The sequence below is a fragment of the Ailuropoda melanoleuca genome, chromosome 16 (assembly GCF_002007445.2).
Source record: "Ailuropoda melanoleuca isolate Jingjing chromosome 16, ASM200744v2, whole genome shotgun sequence".
In the NCBI taxonomy this organism is placed as follows: domain Eukaryota; kingdom Metazoa; phylum Chordata; class Mammalia; order Carnivora; family Ursidae; genus Ailuropoda; species Ailuropoda melanoleuca.
Genome location: NC_048233.1, coordinates 51354512 through 51368733, shown reverse-complemented (window position 1 = coordinate 51368733; position 14222 = coordinate 51354512). Strand labels below are relative to the sequence as shown.

At 37.8% G+C, this 14222-nt stretch overlaps 1 protein-coding gene across 4 annotated transcripts in view; it reads left to right on the top strand.

The window, feature by feature from the left end:
• Window positions 1–14222, top strand: part of UEVLD (UEV and lactate/malate dehyrogenase domains) — a 44694-nt gene that overhangs the window by 880 nt on the left and 29592 nt on the right. For all 4 annotated transcript variants that reach the window (XR_004621327.1, XM_002926157.4, XM_019806828.2 and 1 more), the window contains 3 exons: window positions 4249–4333; window positions 7527–7592; window positions 13046–13209. Coding sequence is in view for 3 of the 4 variants with exons in the window: in XM_002926157.4 (XP_002926203.2) it covers window positions 4249–4333; window positions 7527–7592; window positions 13046–13209 (315 nt within the window). In the remaining variant the exon portion in view is untranslated. The remainder of the gene's footprint in view (window positions 1–4248; window positions 4334–7526; window positions 7593–13045; window positions 13210–14222) is intronic.

Genomic DNA, 14222 nt, shown 5'->3' with positions numbered 1-14222 from the left:
TTTCACCAGCTTTCTAGTTAAATGATTCTTATTGCTTCCTTAAGACTTCTCCATGCAGAAACCATACATACATGTCATTTTTTTGGATTTGCCTTAGTTGGCGCAGTTTGCACATCTGTGCGAGGTTATGAAGCCTCATGACAAAGTGTTTATTTAATTGATCTGAATGATTTTATCTACTGCGACAGGTATAAATTTTGTAGGAAGAGAAGTATCATGCTTAGGACTACACCCTTTGTGTCTCCAAAGAACCTCTCTAGCAAGTTTTTTAATGAGGGGAGCATGCGGTATTGTTTGGTGGGAAGAATTGTTCAAGTTGAGAGTAGAAATAGAACTTCATAATTTTTCCCTCAGTAGATTAGCATAAATTAAGATAATTTGAAATGATTTGGAGGATGTGGATGAATTGGAATTTTAAACACTGCTGGTGGTTCAATGGTTGTTTAACCATTTTGGAAAACAATTTGGCCTTTTAATTTGATTATGTGTGATTTATATCCCTTCTACGTCTAGGTAGATACCATAGAGAATTCATAGAATTCATAGTATTTGAAGCAACAGACATTCGCAGAATTCTCTAGGACTAAAAATTAGAAACAACCCAAATGTGCGTTAACAGAAGGAAGGGTAATTTGCTGTATATTCACACAATGGGAAACATTACTATATGACAGTGAAAATGAGCTGCAACATGCAACAATACAAATGAATCTTAGAAACATTACATTGAGTGGAAAAAATTGGAAGTTATATGCAAAATTATAATTTGATAAAGCCGACAAAATTAAAATTAAACAAAAACTAAACAATCGATTGTGTGTTGTTTAGGGATACACACCCATGCATGATAAAACCAGAAGATGAAAGCAGAGGAATGTAAATATATGTTCAAGGGAGGCAGTTAAATGGGTGAGAGGAGTACTCAGACAGATGTAATGGTATTGGAGGGGTCTGTGCTGTCTAATATAGTATCCAGTAGCCACAAGTGGCTATTTGTCAGAATTTGGTAGAATTAAAAATTGAGTTTCTTAGTCACACCAGCCGTATTTTAATTGTCAATAGCCACATGTGGATTGTGGCCACTATATTAGATCCCTCACATATCGATCTTTTCTATCATGGCAGAAAGTTTTGTTGGACATTACTATTCTTTATCATATGTGAGCAGGTTGGTGCATGGGTGTTTATTCTGCAGAATTACTGTATATGTTTGTGTGCGTGTGTGTGTGTATACACATATGTATATATTCTTCAGTTAGTATTAAATATCAAGTTTAGGGGCACCTGGGTGGCTCGGTGAAGTGTCCGACTCTTGATTTCAGCTCAGGTCATGATCTCAGGATTGTGGGATTGAGACCCACACCACGCTCCATACTCAGCCTTCATGCTCAGTGGGGAGTCTGCCTGGGAGTCTCTCTCTCTCCCTCTCCCTCTGTCCCTACCGCCCCCCCCCGCTTGCATATGCACATGTGCACGCTCTCTCTCTCTCAAATGAATAAATATTTTAAAAATATAAATATTAAGTTTAAAAAACTTATCTGGGGGGCGCCTGGGTGGCCCAGCGGTTAAGCGTCTGCCTTCGGCTCAGGGCGTGATCCCGGCGTTACGGGATAGAGCCCCACATCAGGCTCCTCCGCTGTGGGCCTGCTTCTTCCTTTCCCACTCCCCCTGCTTGTGTTCCCTCTCTCGCTGGCTGTTTCTCTCTCTGTCAAATAAAAAATAAATAAAATAAATAAAAAGTAAAATAAAATGATCTTCTCCCTTCTCTCTAATTTTCTGTACCATTCTAGATTCTACTGTAGATTGTAGACAGCTGTTCCTGGAGGCCTTTCTCTAACTTAGATATGCTTTATGTGGATTCTTCATTTCTTGTCTGTATTTACTATTGTATATGTTTTTGTTTAATATCCCACTTTTCTGTGTGTTAATCCTAAGGTCTCATACATACCTGTTGAAGTTGGTAGATAGTGGAGCTGTATCTCATTTGCAAATGAAAAGCTTAAGGCTCAGAGAGAGGAAATAGAATCTATTTGCAGTTATTCCCCATTTCCTCAATCTCCTGTAACCCTAGGCACCCACTAATTTACTTTCTGCTTCATGGATTTGCCTCTTCTGGATATTTCATATACAAATCATACAATATGTGGCCTTTTGTGTCTGGTTTCTTTCACTTAGCGTAATGTTTTCAAGGTTCATCCATGTTGTAGTACGTACCAGCTCTTTATTCTTTTTATGGCTGAATATTCCATTTTATGGATATATCACATTTTATTTATCCATTCATCAGTTAATGGACATTTGGCTTGTTTTGTTGGCTTTTATGAATAATGCTGCTTTGAACAATAGTGCACACGTATTTTGTATGGACATATGTTTCCATTTTTCTTGGTTATATACCTCAGAGTGAAATTCCTGGGTCAGACAGTAGCTCTATGCTTAGTCTTTTGAAGAACTGCCAAACTTTTCCAAAGCAGGTGCACCATTTTCTCACCAGCGGTGGTTTATGTATACAGGGGTTCTGATTTCTCCATATCCTCTCCCATACTTGTTATTGTCTTTTTTATTATGGCCTGTCTTTTTTTTTTTTTTAAGATTTATCTATTTGAGAAAGGGAGAGAGAGAGAAAGAGGGTAAGTGGGGGGGACAGAGGGAGAGAATCTGCTGAGCATGGAGCCTGATGTGGCGCTCGACCCCTCGAGCCATGAGATCACAACCTGAGCTGAAACCAAGAGTGGGACGCTCAACCAGCTGAGCCACCTAGACGCCCCTAGCCTGTCTTTTAATTATAGTATGAATCCTCCAACTTTTGTGTCCTTTTACAAGATTGTTTTTGGCTATTCTAGGTCTCTTCCATTTCCATATGAATTTTAAGATTAGTTTGTAAATTTTTGCAAATAAAAAAAAAAGCCAGTTGGGATTTTGATAAGGATTGTTGATTACTGAATCTGTTGGGGATATTGCCATCTTAATGGTAAGTCTTCTGATCTATTAACAAGGGATGGCTTTCTTTTATTTAGACATACTTTAATTTCTTTCAACAAAGTTTTGTAGTTTTTACACTAAGTTTTACATCTTGTTCAATTTATTCCTAAGTGGTTTTTTCCTTTTTGATACTATTGCAAATGCAATTGTTTTTTCAAATTCATTTTCAGATTGAGAAAAGATTCTTTTTTTTTTTTTTAAGATTTATTTAGAGAGCGAGCATGAGCAGGGGGAGGGACAGAGGAAGAGAGAGAAGTAGACACCCCGCTGAGCAGGGAACCTCATGTGAGGCTCAATCCCAGGATCCTGAGATCATGACCTAAGCCAAACGCAGACCCTTTTTTTTTTTTTAACTGGATCTCCACTTTTTTTTTTATAATAATTTTTTATTATGTTATGTTAGTCACCATACAGTACATCCCTAGTTTTTGATATAATGTTCCATGATTCATTACTTGCATATAACACCCAGTGCACCATGCAATACGTGCCCTCTTTAATACCCATCACCAGCCTATCCCATTCCCCCAACCCCCTCCCCTCTGAAGCCCTCAGTTTGTTTCCCAGAGTCAAAGGCAGGCCCTTAACTGACTGAGCCACCCAGGCACCCCAAGAAAAAATTCTTAACATTTTTTTCCTTCATTTAATCCCCAGCACAGGTCTAGGAGGTAGGTATTATTTTTCTTTGTAAATGAGGAAATAAGTGATTTTGCCAAGGTAGCATTTCTGGGAGTATATCTGGATGAATGAGGAGGCAGTTCACTCACCTTGACGACAAACCCTCGAATGCTGTCTGTTCTTCCTTTGAAACCCAGGATGAAGTACCAGGAGGGTTGGGAGGGAAATTCAAGGTGTCTCAGGTGAATGAGATATTCAAGAATGAGACTTGGATCTTGAACACTGGTGACGTGGGTGCCCCTGCCCTACTTCTTAAGCCTTCAGGATGTATTGGGAGGCCGTTTGATTCAGTGATGAAAGGCCCAGGTCCAGAGTTTGAGCTCTGGCTTTACTTCTCAACTTGCTACCTAACTCAGCAAGTCATTTTGATTCTCTAGCTTTCATTTTCACCCTCTGTAGAGTAGAGCAGTTATCAGCCCTATTATCTACTTCATGGTGTCCTTATTAAAAGGATTAAATCAGATACTATTCATGTTCATAAAACTCAGAGCCCAGGGCCTAGCACATAGTGTTCTGTTAAAGGTTAATTGTAATTGTTCTGCTGCTTACAGCTTTATTCTTATTCCGTTCTCATTTTTCTCTTTTCAGTACAAGTTCAGAGATCTAACTGTGGAAGAACTAAAGAATGTAAATATGTTTTTCCCACATTTCAGATATTCTGTGGACACCTATGGTAAGAATCATAACCCGAGTTTTAGCTACATTAGATTGTTAATTATTCACAGAGAGCTACACAATTATAACTTCTCACTTCTCTTTTCTATCCCTTGGTTTCGAACAGTACTTTGCAACCTGTGGTTTTGGAGGAAATTTAAGTTAATACAACATATTGTATTAGTTTTCTATTACTGCCAGAACAAATTAGCAAAAACTTACAGGCTTAAATACAGAGAACAAACTGTTGGTTGCCAGAGGGGTGGTGGTGGGATGGGTGTGTGAAAGAGGAAGGGGATTAAGAGCACACTTACCTTGATAAGCACTGACAAATGTATAGAATTACTGAATCATGGTAGTGTACATCTGAAACTAATAGAACGCTGTGTGTTAATTATACTTGAGTGTAAATAAATAAGTAAATAAAATAAGTAAACAACAACAACCAACCAGCACAAATTTAGTAGCTTAAAAAAACACAAGGTTACTGTCTTAGAGTTCTGTAGGCTAGAAGTACAGCACATGTTTGGGCTAAAATCAAAGTGTCGACAGGTCTTAGCTCCTTTTTGGAGACTCTGGCAGAGATCTGTTTCCTTGTCTTTTTTATTATTTTTATTTTTTTTAAGTTTATTTATTTCTTTTTGTAATCTCTACATACAAGGTGAGGCTCGAACTCATGACCCTGAGATCGGGAGTTGCACGCTCTGCTGACTGAGCCAGCCTGGCGCCCCTCCTTGCCTTTCTTAGTTTCTAACGCTGACCCACATTCTTTAGCTCTTGATCTCTTTCCCCCATCTTCAAAGTGAGCAATGTTGCACCTCTCTGACCATCCTTCTGTAGCCGAATCTTTGTTTTTAAGGACGAATGTGATTAGATTAGGCTCGCTCCAATAATCTAGGATAATTTCCCCCATCCCAGGGTCCTTAACTTAATTGCATCTAAAACGTCTCTTTGTCAAATAAGTTAACAAATTCACAGGTTCCAAGGATTAGGATATTGGGCATCTTTGGAGGCCATTATTCTGCCTACCATATGGTTGGTTCTGAATTATTAATAACAAAGTTTTAGTTATCTTGTTCACTTAGAGTTACCTAAGAAAAATTTTACTTCAGTATCTTCTAAAATTTCTGACCACAACCCATACTTGGAGATACATTTTTTTAAAAGATTTTATTTATTTATTTATTTATTTGAAAGAGAGCATGAGAGAGAGAGAGCACAAGCAGCAGGGAGGGGTAGAGGGAGAAGCAAACTCCCTGCCAAGCTCGGAGCCTGATGTGGGACTCGATCCCAGGACCTTGGGATCATGACCTCAGCCGAAGGCAGATGCTTTAGCTCACTGAGCCACCTTCGTGCCCCTTGGAGATACATTTTATATCGTGACTCTATAGACACACAACTGAAATACTGTGTACACTCTGGCATTTTCTATTCCATTCCACTTCATTTAAAAACAAATGCTGATTGAGACTCACTAATTTGATTTTAGGAGCCACAATTAGTCAAAACACACAGTTTTGAAAAACTTCTTTGTTCTACATGGGTATGTTTTATATTTGAATTCGTTGTGTTAAGAAGTGTGTCTAATTAATATTTATTTATATATTAGAAAACTTGAGTAATTGAAGTATTTCTTAGGAATAGCCACTGTCACATGTAGAAGAAATTATTAAATTCTAGCCCATCTGTGGCTGGCCTCTCTCGATTAGCACCTCATGATTTGGTGCTGCATAAGTGTCTGGGATGGGGGTATCACAGCTACTATTTATTGAATGCCTGATATGTTTCCAAATGTTTTATCTGCATTATCTTACATATTTTTTACAACCAAAGCTGTGAGGTAAGTGTTATCATCTTCATTTTTCAGATAAAGAACCTGAGGCTCAAAGAGTTTAAATAACTTGTTCAAGTGCACAGGAAGTTAGGGTTGGAGTCGGGTTTGTACATATGTCTGTCTTGCCCTCTGTTCGCATACGGCTTGTTCTTTTCAATGTCTTTCTTCATCATATAGACTTAAAACGTCATTATACCAGTTAATTCTTATTCTCATTTCTTCTCTTTAGAGAAAATGACCCATGATGCCATTGAACTCTCAAGCTATAGGATTAATATTGTTAATGTCCATTTTGTTATTGAAGATGTGTCATAATCACTTCTATTTTGGATTTTCGAATAATTTGATTAGACAATGTAGATTTACACCTACAGCTCCTCTACCACATTTCTAGGTTATTCTGTGTTCCTGAATAACAGTCCCTCTTCCACTGCTCTTTTCCGTTTTAGTTTTTACCATGGAATGATCCTTTTACCCACTGTTACCTTTCACTTATATAATTCGAGGTAAACATTTGTGCTTATGCACCCTCTTGGTCTTGAATCTTCTGTCAGCCTGGTTTCCTCTTTTCCCTTTCTAATATAGGTCATAAAATTTATTTAGAATTTTTCCTCCCACTGCCTAAATAGTATAGTTACTGAGGTACTAAGAGGATTACCTTCCTAGACAATTGGGTAATTTAAAACTGAAGGTAGTGTTTTCTGTATTCAATTCAGAGATGAGGGCATTAATTCTCCACCTCTGTATCTCCACCACTGTATACAGTCACTGATGGGTAAGCCGAAGTCTCAGGGACATGAAGGTGTAAAAAAGGTTGAGAATAATGCAGTTAGAGAAACTGAAGAAGATAATTAGTGATCTTCCAAAAAGGTAACTTTAAAAAATAAAGCTAACATTCTTTTTTTCTGATTATAAAGTTATAGTCTGGTATCTGAAAGTGATCATAACTGATTTGTTACACATTACAATTATTTGATAATGTCCCCACATTTTGTAATCCTAAACTTCTTAGATGTGTTTTCACATTATCTTGTTTGATCCTTATGACAACTTTATAATGCAGTCTTACTATCCTTGTTTTGTAGACGATGAAACTGAAGGTCAAAGAGATTGAAGTAGTCAAAAGTTCCATGTGTCTGAGTGAGAAAAATAGGCCTAGAACCTTTCTATATCAAAGCCCTGCATGTTTTCAGCTGCCCTCTTGCCTTTCTAAGAAAACAATATCTAGTAATTCCCCCTTGTCAATATATTTATAGATTCCTAGATGATGAACTTTAGAAATTATGTGTGCTTCTATACGTGTGTATGTGCATGCACAAACTTTAATGCTGTTTTTTTCTACTTTTAAGTGCATATTTTGGGGCTTTTTTTCTTCCAGTGTTCAAAGATAGCTCCCAGAAAGACCTGCTGAATTTCACTGGCACTGTTCCTGTGATGTATCAGGGTAAGTGTGGCGCTGGAGAAAATGTGGGGATTTTGTAAAAGAGCAATTAAACAAGAACTTATATTTCTGTAGTTCCATAACATTTCTAAAGTATTTATTTTCACATATATATCATCTAATGAACCTTATTGGGTATAGCAGAATGCTGTCCCATCTAGGCTGTGGCCTAGATTAATATCAACATATTCGATTCAGTTCAACAAATACTAACTGAGCATCAACTATGTGCCCACTACTCTCCTAGAGGAAGTAGGAAGGTAAGACAGATATTGGGGAGGAAGACCTTCCTCTGCCTTGTGGTCCTTTGAGGTGAACTTAGAATCAAATTGACATGAGACCGATGCGAAGGAGAAATTCAAACTTAATAGGCATACTTATGGGGGATGCACACAGACATGAGATTCCAAAGACCCTGAGCCAATATGAAGCTCATATGAGCAAAGGAGAGGGGAGGGGCCTGTGGACACAAAAGGGAGAAAGATCCTTAGCAAGAAGGGAAAGGAGATGCTTAGAAAAACAAAGATTGCCCTCTTAGGCAGATAAGTTTTCTTGGTAAAGGGGAATCTCTGTTAAGAGCTCTCTTCTTCCTATAGACTCTTCCTTCCAGTGTAAATGTAGGCATTTGAGAGGGAGGCAGAGAGCTTTTCCTGCATCTGCTGGGTTTCAATTACTCTTAACTCAAAATAGTCTTTATGCCAGAGTGGCCCATCTTGGGCAGCCTGCCCTGGGCCCCTACACAGACATAGGCCTGCTCTTATGGAAAGTTCTTGTTGCTTTCCACAGCAAAATGCAAGGATCACACCTTTTTCTCCATTATATCAATGTTTTGTTACTCTCCCTTTCCGTCTGTATGATGTCCCCATTCTATGGCTGAAACTGAATCTTGGCCTAGTCAAGTAACTTACCTAAGACCACACAGCAGTATCAGGCCATAACTTGAAACTCCAGTAGGAAATTTGGGGCCCATTAGAGCTCAAAGAAAGCAACATATTTTCAGGTGGCCTGACAGGTTAAAATAATTAAGTGTTTGCCCAAAAAAACAAAAAATCACTAGCTCCCCTATAGTTAACTCTTCCTGTTTGTCCAGACCTACTTCTATGAGGGTTCAACAGGACTAATCTTTCAGATAGGTATCACAGGTGATTGCTTATGTAGTATGATGTAAAGAACACCAGTGAAGCATTGGTTCTAATATATTTCTCTGAAGGGGGTGCCTGAAATTCCACAACTAAACATTTGTTCCTCATTTAAAATGCAAATAATCCCAGGAGGGATATTATCCAAAATCACTAATACACAGTGCTGTGTTTATAGAAAATGCTTGCTAAATATTTATTGAATGGTTGAGTTTGTTTATTCGGTTACTGACTAATAAATGAATTTGCTGGGCATATGAGAGAGGAGGTGCCCTGAAGAAAGGGCTGAGGAGGATCTGAAAACAGATGGGGAGAGAACAGTGGAGTTTGCTCCTTTACAAGAGATTCAGCTCTGTACTGTGGGAATACACTGCTCAGAAGACACCAAGGAGCTGTATTTTGGGGGACTTTTTTCAAAGTAGGTGCTTCATTACAGTAGTCCCTAGACTATTACAAACCCTTCTTAATTTCTTCTCCTCCATGATGGCTCATTACCCGGGGTGCACTCATGTTTTATTCTGCTTCTGTTCTTGTCCCACCATGACACCTCCTTTGGCACAGGAAATGCATAGGAATTCAGTGTGGTTTTTATACATAGGAATGTGGTTGGAGATGAGAGTAGATAGCAGTGAGCTCTTCAGAAATTGCAGAATTGATTTTTCCCCCCTCCTTGCTCCTCTCCTGCCAAGCTCTTAGACTCTTTTCTGGCTGCCTAGAGAACCTTACTCAGACCTGTTTCCCATTACTTGTGTTCTGCATTTATTATGATTAAATGTTAGAAAGAGAGAGAGAGACAGAATTATTGCCCACCCCAATGATTGACTGGTTGATTGATTTTATTCCCAATTCTTACCCACCCCAATGATGTCAAGGGTAATAATATATTAGCAGAGGTGCTCATGAATTTAAATGAATCACTACTTAGTAGCATTTCAGTTTCAAGGACAGTGTGGGGAAGTAACAAGAGGGCATAAAACTTATTTTACTATCATTGGTATGATGCCCCTCATTGGCATTCTGCATCTCCGGGAGCCAAGGAGTTAATTCATTGATTCTTACATTGAGTCTTCCAAAGTAGTAATGGTACCTGTAGTGGTTTTATTTTTGCAGTACACTCTTTTTTTTCGTTGCTTTTGAGTAGAATTATATCAACTCAGTGATGCACACTAGTTATTTCCTGCTGATCAGAAGGTCACCATGTATTATCTTTGTCATTTGTAAAATGGTACAATAATAGAGCCTCACTCTAGAACTATGAGGATTAAATGAATTACTGTAAGTAAAGCTCTTGGCGTAATGCCTGGCATATAATAGATGTTTAATGTTGACTATGATTATTTGTCTGTCTATATTTCTTTCAGTTCCTAGTTTTGTTTTTGTTTTTGTTTTTTTAAAGATTTTATTCGTTTGAGACAGAGCATGTGCACAGAGGGAGAAGCAGACTCCCTGCTGAGCAGAGAGGCAGACCCCGGGCTCCATCCCAGGATCCTGAGATCATGACCTGAGCCGAAGGCACTTAACTGACTGAGCCATCCAGGCGCCCCTCCTAGTTTTATTAGTATAATAATATATACTCATGCTAAAAAAATTTAAACAATTGAGAAAGGATGAGGTTAAGCTTGTAACTAGCTTCCCACCCAGTCCTATTCCCCTGATGAATCTTCCATTGATATTTCCTTAGGTATACCTGCAGACATTTTCTAGATTATTTCTTATTATCTCCGAGATAGTGTCAAGGTTGTGATGACTCTTTTTCTTCATCCACTCATTCTTTAGAGATGTGTATTCATCTTAATAAGATGATACCCATCTGAACTTTATTTACAGCTAATTTAAATTATATTTTTATGATACAGTTACTTCAGATCTGAGGACTCTACCAGGAGTTCTGACTCTTTGGTGGTGAATTACTGAAAGCTAAATGGGCAGGGTAGGAGGCAGGGCATTTGCTGACAGAAAAGAATGGGAAAGAAGGAAGGAAGAAGAGAACAGAACACCAGTAGTGAATCTTACCAGTTAGACCCGGGAATCAGGCTCACCAGTTGCTTTGCCAAGCATGGGCTATTAAAATGCATCGGCGCTGCTGGGGCGGGACGTTAAGGGAGGCAGCAGATCCTTGGTCAATTAGGAAGATACCATCAACAGACATTTCTTTCCTTTTCTTTAATATGTAGTGGTTAACACAGAAAGTGGCAGCATCAGGATTTGGCCTACGACTCCAACTATATTATGAAACAAAAAAATTTGCATGGCCTAGAACAGTGGCTTTCAAATGTTTTGATTGTGACGCACAATAAGAAAGACTTTTATATACATAGCTAACATGCTACATACATGTATAAATGAAACACCGTACCACCTGTCGTATATTCTATTTTCTTTTCAATTCCATTTTAAGATACTGCTTGCAGCCCACTAAATTAATTCTGTGACCTGTCATAACCACAATTGGAAAAACACTCCTCTGGAGAGTATATAACATTTGACAGAGTTTAACTACTTCTGGAGGAATTTGATGGTGTGTCTCAGTACCTGTTGGTCACTTTGTGGTGCTCTGATCACATGACTTTATAATCACAGAATTATCTATGGATCAATTGCTATGTCTATACACAAACTGTAAATGCTTAGACGCTATGGTGACGAATGTTAACTAGACTTACTGTAGTGATCATTTTGCAATATATACAGATATCAAGTCATTACGTTATACAGTGAAACTAATATGTTATATATCTCAATTTAAAAAATTGTTGTTAAGACTTAGACAAAAGTAGAAGAGGAGTGTGGTTCTGTGAACTACTGAAATACAAGTATTAGGACATTTCTATAATGTACTGATTTTCAGCCCTACCTGCACATTAGAATTACATGCGAAGCTTTTAAAAAATGTTATCCACACCCATCCCATTGAATCAGAAACTTTGGGGGAGTGGCCTGGATACTGGTATGTTTCCAAGTTTCTTAAGTGCCTCCAATGTGCAGACAGGGCTGAGTATCCTCGTATCATTAGAGGAGGAAGCAAGATGAGAAAAGTAGCTTTCAGTGGGAGGAAGATTTCCTTAGTAAGAAAAGGAGTGCAGAGGAAAATAAAACTTTTTTTTAAGTTTAGACTTGGCCTATTTCCAAAATGGGTTTGAGGTAAATTGCAAAAATTGCTAACCCTTCATGATGCTTACCATGTCATATATCATTCTAAGAATTTTACATACCTTAACTAATTCCATCCTCACAACAACCCTATGGGGTAGGAGCTATTATTATTTCCATTTTATGGAGGAAGAAATTGAGGCACAGAGAAGTTAAGGAACTTGCCTAAAATCATACAGCTAGTCATGGGGGAAACTAGGATTCGAACCCGGGCATTCTTGCTCCTGAGCAGCCACGTTCATAAATACAGTGAAAGACATGCAGTAAGATTATGAAAGCAAGAGTGACTATCAGGAGATACAATAGAACAGCTAAGGTAATTGATCAGATTTCTAGTTTAAGTTTAGTTTTTACACTTTCATTAGGTTTAGCTTAGGGCTTCCTGGCATCCAGGGCCGTCAGAGATTTTTGCTCTCGGTAGGCATGATGCATGTACGTGGTTAACACTGGAAGTGCATGCACTCGAGTTCCCGTCTCTCAGTACACTAAGATTTAAGAACCGCTGGACAAGGTAACTGTTGAGGTTATTTTCAACTCCAAGTTCTGTGTGTCTAACCCAGCTTGTTTGCACTTAATGAGCAACTTGAGGGTCAGTATCGAATGTATTGAATTCATCTTTGTTGATGCACTCATTTGTCATTTGTTTATTCATTCGCTCACTCTTATTTATATAAGAAACCTTTATTGTCAGCCAGTATGTTAGGCACATTACTTGGTGCAGGGGATATAGAAATGAATAATACATAATCCTCTGGAAATTTACACTGTGAAAGGAAACACAGACCTGTAGGCAAATAACTTCAATGCAGAATAAGTATAAAAATAGAAGTGTCCACTACCTTTCAAGAAAGGTTCAAATAGCTCTGCTTGAATGGAGCGAAGAAGGTTACATAGAGAAGTTTCTGTATCCCAAATTCCTGGCACAGTAGGCCCTGTAAATAGTTATGGAATTGGACGAGCTGGTCGTTGTCTTAATTAAATTTCTTCAAGTGTTATGCTGGTGCTTTAATGGGAACATGAAAATGGAGAAGTAGGCCTTGATTTGTGGAGATCCTTTATATATATATACACTTGACCATACGCCTTAAAATGCCACCGAGCTGTACGGTAAATATAATGTGTATGCTTCGTCATTGTTTGAAAATGTGTTTATTTTGTCTCAAATAGGTAATACATATAATATACCAATTCGTTTGTGGATTTTGGATTCCCACCCTTTTGCTCCCCCCATTTGCTTCTTAAAGCCAACTGCAAATATGGGAATCTCAGTGGGAAAACATGTGGATGCTCAAGGCCGAATATACTTGCCCTATCTTCATAACTGGAGCCATGTAAGATCAATTTGGATTTTCTTTTAAAAGTTTTTATTTTTCTGAGTATTTATCCTAATGGCACAAATAAGTTACTGAATTTTCTTTCAATGGTATTCCTCATATGGACTTTAAAAGTATTTTGAAATTGAGCTCCCTGGAGTCCCCAAGTTCCAGAACCCCAGTGACAGACAGCAGCGTGCATGAAGTGCTCTCTCCAGGTCTGGGGCCAACTCTTACTTGCGCACTCTCTTCTGATAGTTGCTCAGTACCTTGTCGATAAAGCACATGAAAAGTTAATAGCAAGATATTCCACATTATTTCCTAGTTCCTCCTTCTTGAGGATTTTTATGTAATACATGTATTTATTTGTAGTTTTGCCTGTTTTTGACCTTTATGTAAATTGAATCATACTGTATAAAATCTTCGGTTGCATGTTTTGTTTTAACTGAGCATTAAGTTTTAAAAATTTCTTCATGATGATATATGTAGCTAATTTATTTGCTTTGCAAGTTCTCACATGCAATTTTGTTTTCTGTATTTTTCATCTACCATTATATTGAGCACTTCTCATTTTAAACAATATTTTCAAAATACGTGGTCTTTAATTGGTTGCCTGATGATCTCGCATAAAAATATTGGCATAATTTATTTACAAATTGGTCTGTTGTTAGAAATTTAATGAAGAGCATCCTTAAAGATAAATATATGTTAACATAAATGTATACATATTATAAATCTTTAATAATTTCCTAATGATAAATCTCTAGGAATGGAATTGTTGGATCAAAGTTTATAAATACTTTGAAGGCTATTTTATATATTGCCAAATTGGCCTCCAAAAGGTAGACAAAATGTATGTCTACCATCGCTTGAAATCAGTGTAGAATCCCTGTTCTGCGGTGCCCTCGTTCTAACAGAAGGTACTATCATTAAAGCAAAGCAAACCTTTGCTTCTCTTTATATATTTACTTAGAAGGATGTAGAGTATGTTCTCATTTTTGTAAGTAATTAAGATTTTTGTGAAAGGATAA